This window comes from Schistocerca nitens, chromosome 1 (genome assembly GCF_023898315.1).
Source record: "Schistocerca nitens isolate TAMUIC-IGC-003100 chromosome 1, iqSchNite1.1, whole genome shotgun sequence".
NCBI lineage: Eukaryota > Metazoa > Arthropoda > Insecta > Orthoptera > Acrididae > Schistocerca > Schistocerca nitens.
This window is the reverse complement of record NC_064614.1, coordinates 436,776,378-436,791,997: the sequence shown is the minus strand read 5'-3', so window position 1 is coordinate 436,791,997 and position 15,620 is coordinate 436,776,378. Positions and strand designations below refer to the sequence as shown.

Genomic DNA, 15,620 nt, shown 5'->3' with positions numbered 1-15,620 from the left:
AACTCGGGACCTTTGCCTTTCGCGGGCAAGTGCTCTACCAACTGAGCTAACCAAGCACGACTCACGACCCGTCCCCACAGCTTTACTTCTGCCAGTACCTCGCCTCCAACCTTCCAAACTTTACAGAAGCTCTCCTGCGAACTTTGCAGAACTAGCACTCCTCTGTTAAGTTTGGAAGGTTGGAGGCGAGGTACTGGCAGAAGTAAAGCTGTGAGGACGGGGCGTGAGTCGTGCTTGGGTAGCTCAGTTGGTAGAGCACTTGCCCGCGAAAGGCAAAGGTCCCGAGTTCGAGTCTCGGTCCGGCACACAGTTTTAATCTGCCAGGAAGTTTCATATCAGCGCACACTCCACTGCAAAGTGAAAATCTCATTCTGAATACTTAGATTGTTAATAACGTTTGTTTTATTTAAAAATCTTTAAGATTTTTCACATAAAATATTAGATATTACATTTCAGAACGCCCTCGTACATTTTACGTAATTCGCGCGACAGAGAAATTAAAGAAATACGGGCTCATACAGATTGATACGATTGTTTTTCACTATGTATAGGTACACGAGCTACTCGATAACTACGGAATTTTCATGAGAGTCTCCTGGGTGATACCCTGTTGTGTACAGACCCGCTAGAAAATTGTAGCGAAAGAAAGGAGTACCTACGGAGGATCGACGCCTGATGCAGATAGCGCCAGTTACTCCTCAACAAAAACAAATGTAATGCATCCATAAATAGAAACAGCCATCGCCATATGATTAAGGGATAGTAGAACGACAATTGGAAGCAGTCAGATACATAAAATATCTAGGAATATGTGCACAGCCGGCCGCTGTGGCTGAGCGGTTCTAGGCGCTTCAGTCCGGAACCGAGCTGCTGCTACGGTCGCAGGTTCGAATCCTGCCTCGGACATGGATTTGTGTGATGTCCGTAGGTTAGTTAGGTTTAAGTAGTTCTAAGTCTAGGGGTCTGATGACCTCAGATGTTATGTCCCATAGTGCTCAGAGCTGTGCATAGAGCTGTCTGCACTGGAACGACCACACAAAAGTAGTCTAAGGTACGACAGATCAGAGAGCAAGGTGCATTGAATGGTTCAAATGGCTCTGAGCACTATGGGACTCAAATGCTGAGGTCATTAGTCCCCTAGAACTTAGAACTAGTTAAACGTAACTAACCTAAGGACATCACAAACATCTATGCCCGAGGCAGGATTCGAACCTGCGACCGTAGCGGTCTTGCGGTTCCAGACTGCAGCGCCTTTAACCGCACGGCCACTTCGGCCGGCAAGGTGCATTGAGACAACGGTTCAAATGGCTTTGGGGCTTAACATCTGAGGTCATCAGTTCCCCAGACTTAGAACTACTTAAACCTAACTAACCTAAGGACATCACACACATCCCTGCCCAAGGCAGGATTCGAACCTGCGACCGTAGCAGCAGCGCGGTTCCGGACTGAAGCGCCTAGAACCGCTCGGTCACAGCGGCCGGAATTGAGAGAATTCTCAGGAAATATAGTCCACTCACAAAGGAGGTAGCCTATAAAACACTCGTTCGGCCAATGACTACATTAAATGTATTCGAATAAGGGCAACTATCAGGTGTAGAATGGAATGACGACAATTAAAATTTGTGGCGGACTGGGACTCGAACCCGGATTTCCCGCTTATCGCAAGCGGTCGCTTTACCATTTGGCTAGCCGTGCACGACTCACCGCCAGTCCCAATCTTACATATATCGTCAGCCATGCGTCTACGACCTGTATTCGTACATCCATTATGTACCGGGTGATCAAAAAGTCAGTATAAATGTGAAAACTGAATAAATCGCGGTATAATGTAGATAGAGAGGTACAAATTGACACACATGTTTGGAATGATATGGGGTTTAATTAGAACCAAAATAAAATACAAAAGTTCACAAAATGTCCGACAGATGGCGCTTCATCTGATCAGAGTAGCAATAATCAGCATAACAAAATAAGACAAAGCAAAGATGATGTTCTTTACAGGAAATGCTCAATATGTCCACCATCATTCCTCAACAATAGCTGTAGTGGAGTAATAATGTTGTGAACAGCACTTTAAAGCATGTCCGGAGTTATGGTGAGGCATTGGCGTCGGATGTTGTCTTTCAGCATCCCTAGAGATGTCAGTCGATCACGATACACTTGCGACTTCAATAATCGCACGGATTGAGGTCTGGGGACCTGGGAGGCCAAGCATGACGAAAGTGGCGGCTGAGCACACGATCATCACCAAACGACGCGTATCTGTCGGACATTTTGTGAACTTTGTTTTTCTTTTGGTTATAATAAAACCCCATGTCATTCCCAGCATGTGTGTGAATTTTTACCTCTCTATCTATATTATTTCGTGGTTTATTAAGTTTTCAACTTTATACTGACTTTTTGATGATCCAGTATATTCCCGTACGGGTCACACGCAGTACTTCGAAAGAAGAGGAGCGCCTTTCGTTACAGTTTCACCTGCTAAGAGCGAAAGCGTCACCGAGATGGTCAGCCAACTTCAGTGGCAGACGTTGCAAGAGAGGCGTTCTGCATCACAGCGTGGCTCACTCTTAAAGTTCCGAGAGCATCCGTTCCTAGAAGAGACAACCAATACTTTGTTTCCTCCTGACTACATCTCAGGAGAGAACCGCGAAGATAGAGAGATACGAGCTCACACGGAGGTTTATCAATAATCGTTCTTCCCGCGAGCGATTTGGGACTGGGAAATCAGAAAGTGGGAAGTGACAGCGGTACAAGAAGTGCCCTCTGTCGCACATCGTAAGGTGACTTGTGCAGTGTAGATGTAGCGACAGTTTTTCTTCCCGCGCATCGTGAATTTCTGCCTTAATCCGTGTACGAGTTACGAGGGTAATGCCAAAAGTAAGGTTTCCTATTTTTTTTTTTTTTGTAAGAACATAGACCTGTTAATTTCTACAATGGTTTACATCAGTTTACAGTTTGAACATTTAGCTATTTTTCGACATAATCACCATTTCTGTCGATGCATTTTTGTAGACGCTGGGGCAGTTTTTGTATGCCCATGTCATACTAGCTAGCCGCCATGCTGTTCAGAAAGTTATGAACCTCTTCTGTCACCTCGTCGGAGCTGAATCGCTTTCCGGCCAACCTAGGGAACAGTTGATAGTCACTGGGTGCCAAGTCAGGACTATAGGGTGGGTGGCTGATTATGTTCCACTGAAACTGTTGCAGGAGAGCAACGGTTTCAAAAATGGCTCTGAGCACTACGGGACTTAACTTCTGAGGTCATCAGTCCCCTAGAACTTAGAACTACTTATACCTAACTAACCTAAGGACATCACACACACCCATGCCCGAGGCAGGATTCGAACCTGCGACCGTAGCAGTCAAGCGGTTCCAGACTTTAGCGCCTAGAACCGTTCGGTCACCCCGGCCGGCAGCAACGGTTTGCCGAGCGATGCGTGGGCTTGCGTTGTCACGAAGAATGTGTACGCCCTTGCTGAACATTGCTCTTCTCCGATTCTGAATTGCCCGTTCGAGTTTTTTTCAGAGTCTCACAGTAACTGTCAGCGTTAATTGTGGTCCCAGCGATTCAGCTCCTACGACAAGGTGAAAGAAGAGGTTCATAACTTTCTGAACAGCATGGCGGCGAGCTGGTATGACATGAGCATACAAAAACTGCCACAGCGTCTACAAAAATGCATCGCCAGAAATGGTGATTATGTCGAAAAAATGGCTAAATGTTCACACTGTAAACTGATGGAAACCATTGTAGAAATAAACAGGTCTGTGTACCTATAAAAAAATAGGAGACCTTCCTTTCGGGATTACCCTCATAGTTAGGTTTGTCAAATCGAATGAGTCAGTTTCGGAAACGCTGCCTATTAGTAATCGGAAATGTTGTTACATTTGCTGGTGGCCAGGTGAGAGACACTTTTCAGCTGACCCACAATTCGGAGGCAACGGTGCCTGAAGTGAATATCTAAACGCACAGAAGCGAGAGCAGCACACGGGCCAGAGAGAGAGAGAGAAGAACATTGGAGAAACACACCGAGGCTGAGCATGTCGTCGACGGAGACGAGGTGCACCTCCGAGTCGAAGGAGTCGCACGTGTCGAGCTGGTCGTGGTGCGGCTGCACCTCCATGGCTGGCGGCGGGCGGCGGCGGACTGCCGGCTGGCGGCGGCTCGGCGGGCAGCGCGGCCTGGCGGGGCAGCGGGGCAGCGCCGGGGACGCCGCGCCTCCACCGGACCGCACTCGGCCGGGCTGCGCTGGGCTGGGCTGGGGAGGAGGACGACCGGACCCGGCCGCGCCGCGCTCAGCCGCAGATAACGGCGTCGCGCTTCCGCGTCCCACGGAATGCGACGCGCCGCGGACGCTGTTCTTACAGGCGCGCACCACACTTGTCCGGCAGCCGTGTACACGGCGTGCCCTCGCGGTGCTCAGATTTGGCCGGTTACTGTTCTGCACGAAACGGTAGCTTCCTTCTCATGTTCTCTGCTCGCAGTCTCACAGGACAGTACCAACTTCCCTTCGCCGATTTCACTCTTACTGCGTGTGTAGGGCACGACTAGGACTTCAACATGTCTAGACAGGAAGACGCAAAACCGAGTTTGAAAATTATAGGCGTGCTTACGCTGTACGAAATACAGCACATAAAATCCCGCCTGAGGCCTGATATCATTGTTATGCGACACAAGCTCACCTTAAAAACTGCTTGTGTCGCAGTTATAGTCATATGTTATTGGACACACTCTTTGAGTTGTCAAGGCTGTATGCCTAGTTGGTTAGGAAGGAGTTGGTTGGCAATTATTAACTTACGCTCTACACTTTGTAGGGCCGCCAGTGTCCATAGAGTCAGCAGCCGAGCGAGTAAGCGCTTAATTTCACAAGCGCGAGGTCTCCCACCAATACCCGGCGCTATGCTTTCATACTGTCTGGCGACTGAGAACCGTTTATGATTGTAAAGCAAGTCTGCTCTGCAATAGACACATTCAAAAAATCCATGGAAACGCAAAAATTCATTGCTTCAGCTGTATGTCATGATAACTACTCTTTTCCATGTTCCTACGGTCAGTATCATCCACATCCGTGCTGTGCTGCGTAGGTTGCATGTTATAATTGTCACAAATGTAGATACAATAATATAAACAAAATCACTACACTGATTTTATCGAAAGTTCTCGTGTATCCTATCTTCATTTCCAATTTATTTAAGAATTTTTTTTTCTCATTTTTTCATGTTAAAGATTAGGAAAGTGGTAAACGATTTATTAAATATTTATACACGGAAGCTCCAAAGAAACTGGTATAGGCATTCGTATTCAGTTGCAGAGATATGTAAATAGGCAGAATACGGAGCTGCGGTCAGTAACACCTTTTGTAGGACAACAAGTATCAGGCGCAGTTGGCCGGCCGTTGTGGCCGAGCGGTTCTAGGCGCTACGGTCGCAGGTTCGAATCCTGCCTGGGGCATGGATGTGTATGATGTCCTTAGGTTAGTTACGTTTAAGTAGTTCTAAGTTCTTGGGGACTGATAACCTCAGATGTTAAGTTCCATAGTGCTCAGAGCCATATGAACCATTTTTGGCGCAGTTGTTAGATCTGTTACTGCAGCTACAATGGCAGGTTATCACGAATTAAGGAAGGTTCAACGTTGTGTTATAGTCGGCGGACGAGCGATGGGACACTTCATCTTCGAGGTAGCGATGAAGTGGGGATTTTCCCGTGCGACCATTTCGTGAGTGTACCGTGAATATCAGGAATCCGGTAGAACATCAAACCTCCGACATCGCTGCGGCCGGAAAAAGACGCTGCAAGAAGGGGACCAATGACGACGGAAGAGAACCGTTCAGCGTGATAGAAGTGCAGCCCTTCCGCAAATTGCTGAAGATTTCAGTGCTGGGCCATCAACAAGTGTCAGAGTGCGAAACGTTCAACGAAACGTCATCCATATGGGCTTTCGGAGCCGAAGCCCCACCCGTGTACCTTTGAAGATTGCACGACACAAAGCTTTACGAATCGCCTGGGCCTGTCAACACCGACAATGGACTGTTGATGACTGGAAACATGTTGCCTGGTCAGACACGTCTCGTTTCAAAGCGTATCGAGCGGCTGGACGTGTACGAGTGTGGAGACAACCTGATGAATCGACGGACCCTGCATATCAGCAGGGGGCTGTTCAAGCTGGTGGAGGCTCTGTAATGGTGTGGGGCGTGTGCAGTTGTAGTGATATGGGCCCCTGATACGTCTAGACACGACTCTGACGGGTGACACGTGCGTAAGCATTCTCTCTGATCACCTGCAATCATTCGTGTCCATTGCGCATTCCGACGGACTTGGGCAATTCCAGCACGACAATGCGACACCCCATACTTCCAGAATAGCTACAGAGTGGCTCCACGAACAATCTTCTCAGTTTAAAAACTTCCGCTGGCCACCAAACTCCCCAGACACGAACATCATTGAGCATATCTGGGATGCCTTGCAACTGTTCGGAAGGAATCTCCCTCCCCTCGTACTCTTACGGCCAGCCCTCCAGGATTCAACGTATCAGTTCCCTCCATCATTACCTCAGACATTAGTTGAGTCCAAGCCACGCCATGTCGCGGCACTTCTGCGTGCTCGCGGTGGCCCTACACGATATTAGGCAGGTGTACCAGTTTCTTTGGTTCTGCAGTGTAGCCGGCCGCAATGGCCGTGCGGTTCTAGGCGCTACAGTTTGGAAGCGCGTGACCGCGACGGTCGCAGGTTCGAATCCTGCCTCGGGCATGGATGTGTGTGATGTCCTTAGGTTAGTTAGGTTTAAGTAGTTCTAAGTTCTAGGGGACTGATGACCTCAGTAGTTAAGTCCCATAGTGCTCAGAGCCATTTGAGCCATTCTTCAGTGTATTTTGCACGGCCATAATAGACGGGTTGTTGGAATTACATGAAAAAAGAAAAGAAAACCAGCAGCGAGATTCGATCCAGAGACCTCGCGCTTATGAAACTAAGTGGTTACTCGCTCAGCTGCTGACTCTGTGAACACTAGCGGTGCTACAAAGCAAACAGCTCAAGCACGGCCCATAATTTTCAAACTCGGTTTTCTCAAAACTTCTTCTTTACAAAAATTGAAGTCCAAGTCCTGTCCTACACACACTGTCAATATGAATCAAATCGGCAAGGGGAAGTTCGTACGATCCTCTTAGCCCAGTCCCACCCAAAATGGAACGCGAACAAACGCTAGCAAGACTTTGACTGTCGTCGCTTAAAAATACTGATACGAGTTAAGAAAGAGAACATCCAGATGGTGAGAGGCGTGAATGCAGATATTTAACCACCCTGAGAAGATTTTCCAGTTCGTTCGAATGAACATATCAACATTTCATGAACTACACAGGCGACTGAAGGATTAGATACCGCGCAACAATATGTCCTTCAGGGAATTCTCTACAAACGTAGGTTATCGACATCAGCTAAATGAAACAAAAATACTATTTCAGCGTATGGCAAGGTCTTAATAACTTGTACTCAGCTTATCATAATTCGGTAGGTAACTCGGGGATAAAGAAAATTATTATTCACAGTGTAAGTGTTCCACGACTATGGACCTGAGACAAAGAAAATGAGTGACTGCATAATTTTCACAGGTGACGAAGGTAGAATAAAGACACTGGGTAGCATAAGTATTGATTGCATTAAAGGCAGCGAAGCTGTCGGATGTAGTTCCTTGCTCGAGGCGTTAGAGAAGATTCAGTTAGTGTCCAGCAACTGACTACAGTGTTGCAATCACTCAGAACTGTTGCAAGCAATAATTATCATTTTCGTGGTAAAATTCATCTTGTAGGTCGTGAGGTTGGTAGCGATGGTCCTAATGGCACCAAATCAATCTCAACAACGGTTATACCAGTATTACTGATAACGACAACAGTGGAGTTATGTCGCAAACACTGCCTTGCATTTAGGACAGTTTGTATCCATGAAGAAGGAGAAGGAAATACAGAATATCAGAGTGTTGTAAAGGGCATGGTTCTGAGATACTTGGGGGGAGGGGGAGGGGGGAGGGGAAGGAAGGGGAGGCCATCTATGACTAATGGCGATGTTGGTAGTGGAGAGGGAAAGAGGGGTCGGTTCGAGGAGAAAGAGACTGAGAGGGGGTAACAGATGATGTTGAAATGGAGACGGAAGAATAATGGTTTTCATACATACTGAATACAATGTCAGTAACAACGGCTGTGTCACAAGAAACGGTGGTCGTTAGATGCTGACGTAGTATTTGGTAACAACAGACCCGGAAGCGCTTGCCACGTTAGCAGTCTTTTTAGCAATATTAGTAATGGAAACGAATACAGACATCATGTACATGAGTATTTAGGAAGTCGTGAAGAAGACTGTCGAATACGATCATATTAGCAGTGCTGGTGACAAATGATTACTGGGGAGCTGTAAATGTCGCACGAAATAGCCAATAATTAACATTGTTGGTGCGGGAACAGAATCCCTAATAGCAGGAAAGATGGTGGGGAAAACAGCGTATGCAGTGTTGATGATATATCCGTGCTGAAGTTGAAGCCACGGTGTAAACAGGTTAGTGAAACAGATGTGCAAGTCATCTATCTAGATTTCTAAACTCAAATTTTCTGGACTGTTTGGCCGCATCATGTTCCTCTTCAGATATCTACGCCACAACCAAAGTTGCGACCTCTCTGCTGCCGTCACACTACCATCGTCATCTAACAAATTCAATCTTTACACCACTATATCTGTAGGACCACGATAAAGATAAATTGTTTTATACTTATAATAACCTGTAGAATAAGAAAACTTAGCCGTTGCCTTGTGTTCTATGTTATTTTTGCCACAAAATCAAGTTCCCGTAGAAAAAAGTTATAAAATACAGTTATTTTCGTCAACCGTCTATTTTACCGTTAAACGGGGTCAGGGATTTTCTCTGCCTCGTGATGACTGGGTGTTGTGTGATGTCCTTAGGTTAGTTAGGTGTAAGTAGTTCTAAGTTCTAGGCGACTGATGACCATATATGTTAAGTCCCATAGTGCTCAGAGCCATTTGAACCATTTTTACCGTCAAAAACGGTTTGAAAGAATAACACCAGCTTTAGTGTTACCAGTACCTACTTAGTGATGACATGCAAACGTTTATTCAGTAAACAAAAGCTGCCAATGATATCGGATAAAGTATGGCTCTGTAACGCAAAACAAGTTTCTGATGACTTACTTGACCCAAATGATACTGATTTCCAGTAGGCCCTAAAATTGACTCCAACAAAACTGTGGAAAGATTCTATCTAAAACGCCTCTTCAAACAAGCCAGACCAAACAGCGACGTTTTTCCATTTCTAATTATACAAACTGTGATTGTTCACCGTATACCCATAATAAAGCCACAGCATGACTGGTCGCATCCCAGGAGAAAAGTGTGGACTGTTTACAACAATACCACTTCAAAAGTGCTCATGTTTCGTAAGACTACAGAAACACACACACACACACACACACACACACACACACAAAACAATGGCTTTAAGGTTTCGGGAGTGACATTGTATAACGAACCAGCTGAAGAAATTTTGCCTAGTACCATACGTACAGCCCTGTCCCTACGCGAACCAAAGGGAAGTACGGACAAAACAATCACGTCTCCTCCTCTCATCCTTCCTCCCCCGCGCCGTGCTCCACATCAGTTTACAAACAACGAAAGTAAACAAGGGCGCCGTATCACAGAGTGCTTTATCTGTTGAGGCAAGCTTACGCTAAGTGCCTCAATTCCCCGAATACCAACCACCCCTTGTCTTGTCCGGGCGCTGTTCGCGGCGAGCGTTTGAACATTCCGTAGCAGCGTATAAGAGAATTTTACAGGACAGAGAACACTCCATTCGTCGCTTAATCAATCCTAAGAACGCTGCGTTACTGTGTTTTTTGTGCTTATAATCACCATAAACGTTTCACTCGATATAACACTAGTAACAGCCATGATGCAAAACTGTGACATTCAGTTGTGATTGGTTCGCGTGAAGAGTGCGTTGATTTTGAGAAAACAGACAAAATGATGTAGGGAAAGAAGAATGTAGCCATGTAAATAGATCTCTTACAGTTCCAATGTGGTTGGCGCGGATGCTTCGTGTGTCTACCTCAACGAATCACGCAACACTATTTTGTATTCGTCTCTATGGCAACGCCTCATCATACTCGTCGCAGGTCTACAAACTACTGTTTTTTCGCCGAATCTACGACATCTGTCTGAATTTGGACGCAAGTGTGAAGAGGTTGGAGGTAGTGCACCTGACAATGAACTGCAGCTCCAGCCTTTATTGACATCATTTCCTAACTCTGCACATACCTTAGTTGACGCCAATCGTTGGTTTCTCATAACAACTGAGGGGGGAAATGTAAAACCAGTACATCTGTAACCGACGAGCAATATAACAGGAAGAAAGACTAGCATTTAGTCTATGGTTAATATCAGCTGGAGACATTTACGTTAAAAATGTTTCGCACTTGAATAGCTGCTGTATCACAGATAGTTCCTGATGTCTGTAGTGACATGAGAAGAATTTCTATGATTTTATTAGAGCACATGTACGGAGGATAATGACAATAAAGTATGATTAGTGAAATATGAATAAGCATACAACCTGTCAGATATGTTCTTGATAATATCTGCTGTAAAGTTTGTCAGAGGGCAGATTTTTTTTATTATTTATTCGGCTACTATATCAAAAACCTCTAAAGTAGCAGTGATACATGAGCTATGTATTTAGAGATACAACGAATATAAGCAACGCAATTGGTCACGTCTTTCACATATTTTTAATTTTAATCAGCATAGTAGACACATATTCGTACTTTTTACATTCAAGAGCCGGCCGAAGTGGCCGTGCGGTTAAGGCGCTGCAGTCTGGAACCGCAAGACCGCTACGGTCGCAGGTTCGAATCCTGCCTCGGGCATGGATGTTTGTGATGTCCTTAGGTTAGTTAGGTTTAACTAGTTCTAAGTTCTAGGGGACTAATAACCTCAGCAGTATAGTCCCATAGTGCTCAGAGCCATTTCATTTCATTTTACATTCAAGTAAATTTAAAGCGCTGTTACGTTTTAACAGAAATAAATGCAAAGCTTGTGCTTATTCACTTCGTTCCTGCTTGATAGATGCATCTAATGGATTTATCTTCTCATGTCTGAAGGTGAACCACTGAGTGCTTCGAAAGTTTTTTCGCCAGTAGTATTTCTTTTTGTTCGGCAATTAAGTTGTGCATTTTACAAGTACCTATAATATCTATATTCTGCTATCAGAAACATTACATTCTCTTCATACCACTTCATCGTCCACGCAAATCGTGCAAACGACGAAAGCTTACCCTCCGAAATCCAAGACGAATGCTCTTTGCCAAAGCGGAGCAGATGCTAACTTCCTTCATGATGGTTCGCTGAAAGACCAACAACCAGAGCCGGCCGGTGTGGCCGAGCGGTTCTAGGCGCTTCAGTCTGGAACCGTGCGACCGCTACGGTCGCAGGTTCGAATCCTGCCTCGGGTATGGGTGTGTGTGATGTCGTTAGGTTAGCTAGGTTTAAGTAGTTCTAAGTTCTAGCGGACTGATGACCTCAGACGTTAAGCCCCATAGTGCTCAGAGCCATTTGAACCGACAACCAGAGGAACAAGAACGAGCCCCGGCGATTGCGAACCGAACACAGCCGAAAGCTGTCCGCTCGAACTCGGCCATCGTTTGCATCAGAGCGAACTCTCGTTCGCTCATACCAGTTTGTTCCTGTTCGCTCCCATGTAAAGCATGCTTAAGTGTTATAATAAGCCTCGATGCACCTAGCGCGATTATGATGGTTTAAGTGGGTTGTTATTGTTATTGAAACACAGTTGCTTATTGTACGTAAGAAAGTTGTGCAAGAGGTTGGGTATGGCAACTGGTGATGACACTGGAGCGCGAATACAATTAAATTTCATAACAATTAATACGGAACAGCGAAATCTAGCTTCAAGGTCAAGAACCTTGCAAAGAATTAATGTAAGAGTACCACGTGGTATATGATAATTTCTTGTTAAACCTTACGCGACTCAACAATGTAAAAATGGTCATACTGATGTAGTCGATTACCTGACCCACAACAACGCTCGCAGCAAGTAAGATGTCTTAACTGCTGACTGAATTTAGGTCACCGTCACCAGTAGGTTGGCTGTTAGGATACTGAATTAAAAATTATGACTTTATGTACACTAGCGCCTGCTTCAGGTAACAAGGAAAAACTGTTCTCTGTTGCTATCTCCTTTTGCTAATTGGTGTCTAAGAACACACCGCCCAAGCACTCAGCATACATAACAGTAACAACAGCTGAGACGGTAATATATCGAACTAGGCAATGAATATCTCTAACTCTATTACCAAGTAGAAATTTGAAAGTGCATGGATTTCTCTAATCTGTAAATAACTAGGCTCCTACTATATAGTTATACATGCAGCAACATTATCTGTATCACTTTATATTTCTTACGAAACCGTTTTTGCTTCTCCTGCAAAATCTAGCAAAATGGCTGTTACGAGGTTTTCACTGCCTAGCATCAACATACAACAATTATAATTTTGTACTTTCATTGCAAATGTACGGCTCTTCTTACAGGCCAGCCTCAGAATTAATTAAAAAGCTTAATTTCAGAAACGTGTTATATTTTATCATTTATCTACCACTCAGCAGGCGAGAAGATCCATTTGATCTTTGCTTGCATGATTGCGACTTTTGTAATAAACTTCTACGCATTGCTTCAGTCAACCAGCGCAACTGCGAGGTCCCGTGGTCGTCTCTGACGACTCCCACAAAGCGCATTGCTTAATTACGCTGCATCTTGGTAATTACGTCACGCACAAGGCCACTGACGTCGGTTCAGCAGGTTCGTATACAGCAAAGAGTCGTCTGTAGCATCAGACAGCCTAACTTCAGAATATATTTTGCAGACACAAGAGGCTTTCCTACCGTTGACAATTGCAAATAAAAGCAACGTACGGCTAAAAGAAGCAGTAAAATAGGAAAACGGTGTTGATTTACAATCTGTTTAGTAAGATCGTGACCGGGTTAATGGGTAGAAAAATTTATTTGACAGTAAACTAAAACCTATACATACATCATACACGAACAAAAGAAAAACGCAATTACAATTAATAATACGTCCAGTCAGCCGCAGCATCGATAATTGCTTGGCAGCGACCAAACCAAGCTCTCCGCGTATTCACGTGGAAGAGACCTCCAAATGAGTCGAATTGTCGTTGACAGCTCTATCAAAATGAATTGTGCTTGCGCCTGACGCTCCGGAGAAAGGTAAATAATCATTTTTCCCACTTTTGGAGTCACGTAACCGATTGAGCCACGTTCTTCACAATCATCCACTTTTTAACCAATTTATACCATGTTACCCACTTCTGTACAAATGACTTTGATTTCCCCATACAAATGGTGTCTCGTCTTGTGTATCTCAGACAAGAAATCAAAGTAAACTATTGCTTTATGGACACTGCATGAAGGACAAAGGTTCCCCATATTGGGCTGTGAAAGAACTAAGGCGATATCTTTTACCACCTGTGTGTAATGCCGACCACGCTCTTACTTAACAGACTGTGCAAGGTGATGGCTACTAGCATGTGGTGTCGGTGGTGATGATGATGATGATGATGATGGTGGTGGTGGTGGTGGTGGTGGTGGTGGTGGTGGAAGGATACTGGACATGTCTTCATATTACCATTTAAGAATGAAAATAAAGAAATTCAAATATATAAAAATTTACAGTCTTACAGGTTTAGGATGACAAGGATGAGACAGGTAGTCAGCCGTGGCCTTCTAGTAGGAACCACCACGACATTTGCCTGAAATAATTTAGGGAAACCACGGAAAACTTATATTAGGATGACTGGATGAAGACTGGAGCGTCCACCGTCCCGAATACAAAGTCACTCTGTGTAAAACAGTGCTACCTGATTCGGCCTAGTCCGCAATATCCCTTTACAAACAAATTATTTAATGATGATAAAAGGCTAATGCTACATTGTTCATTCATCTCATTTCCAGTCACTGCGCGCACTCCATACACTTTGTTTCTTAACACTATACACACTATCTGCTGACGTCTGTTCCATTTTGTTCCTTGCCATTTGCTAGCTTGAAAAACTGAGTCAGCATCCCTCTATAACGAGTGAAATATTGAGCTCAGAAAGAGGATAATGTATTAGTACTATATGTTGCATGACTTTTGAGAGTAAGTTTTTGCAGAAAAGAAAACAAAAGAAAGAAAAAAAATGGTGTGAAAGTGTTATGTGGGATGCTTGATGTTTTACTATCATTATTATTTGTCCCCAGAAGAGCACTTGCCCACGAAAGGCAAAGGTCCCGAGTTCGAGTCTCGGTCGGGCACACAGTTTTAATCTGCCAGGAAGTTTCATTATTATTTGTGTTACATTTTTTATCAGATCCCTACTTTGCAGCTATTTAGCACGGTAAGTAACTACACGAAATATGAATCGCGTAAATTAGCCCTCTTTCATTACATTGAAGTTACTAATGTGGATAAAACCAAATTGCGTAACCAATCAGCGCAGGCAACGAAATAACACAATAATCGTGTGGGAATACCGTGACTTACAAAAATTCATCCGGTAATGAACAACTATATCACCGTAAAGGGAAGGCTTCTTGTAAAGTGAGTCCTAAGATACATGTTTGCGTGACAATGTGTGATTGAATACAGCTAAGTAACGCAGCCAGCATTCGCCAACTCTGGTATGACTTGAAATTAACATACACGGTGTATGGTCAACACCTTTAAATACCATGAACGTCTACGAGGTCAAAGCACAGGAGCGTATTATTTTGATTTCAGGACATTATGTCAGCCTACTTTAATATGCTTTGCGTGCTGGCACAGTGACTAAAACCGCACATGGGACGGACTTTATTCTTTGTAGATATGAACCCTCAGATTTGTGACTGTATGATATTAAGCCAGTCAGCGGCAATTAGGACGCCTTTACGAGTTGATCTTTCCACAATCCTGTGTGTATAACGATATGCGGACAAATGGAATCACTTAACAATATTTTTGTATGATAGTGCTTGATAATGTCCATGGGAGAACGGGACGACTTTAACTAATCCCCAATGAAATATTTTTTTTACTCAAATGTAAACAGTCTCAAGAGGGAAAGGACTTCATTCAAGACACTTCATACTGTTGCAGAACAATGCATAAGACAGACTATTCAAGGTAATTCTTACCACAGTATTCGTGATCCCCGAAGGATACCATATAAGTGAACATACTTGTGCAACATATTTCAGTCTTTGAGGTCATTACAAGGGCAGAAAAAACAAAGCAGCATCATCCTCATTTAACTGTTCAGTATAAGTGCTTATTGTGTACACCACATCACTGATAAAGTAGTCGGTACGATAAATATGGACTTTTACAAATCTTGGAAGTGTCTCATATACAGGGAAAAAGAAAACAATCAAAAACATTTAGCTTTTGAACGAGGTTCCTAAATCTTTGGACAGGGTACTGCTGAACCTGTAGGCCGCTGGTTCGAATCTTCTATGTTGGAAAATACTTTCACCGCCAAGGTGTCCGCCATACAACTGTTACTAAGATATGCCTTCT

General features: G+C 44.3%; 1 protein-coding gene across 6 annotated transcripts in view; it reads right to left on the bottom strand.

Moving 5' to 3' along the window:
* LOC126251359 (leupaxin) overlaps positions 1 to 15,620 on the bottom strand; it is a 507,262-nt gene that overhangs the window by 198,871 nt on the left and 292,771 nt on the right. The window contains exon 1 of one of the 6 annotated variants that reach the window (XM_049951748.1): positions 4,031 to 4,156. The exons of the other annotated variants lie outside the window; for them this stretch is intronic. Within the exon in view, the coding sequence (XP_049807705.1) occupies positions 4,031 to 4,124 (94 nt within the window). The 5' untranslated portion in view covers positions 4,125 to 4,156. Of the gene's footprint in view, positions 1 to 4,030; positions 4,157 to 15,620 lie in introns of those variants that run through there. 6 annotated transcript variants of the gene reach the window in all.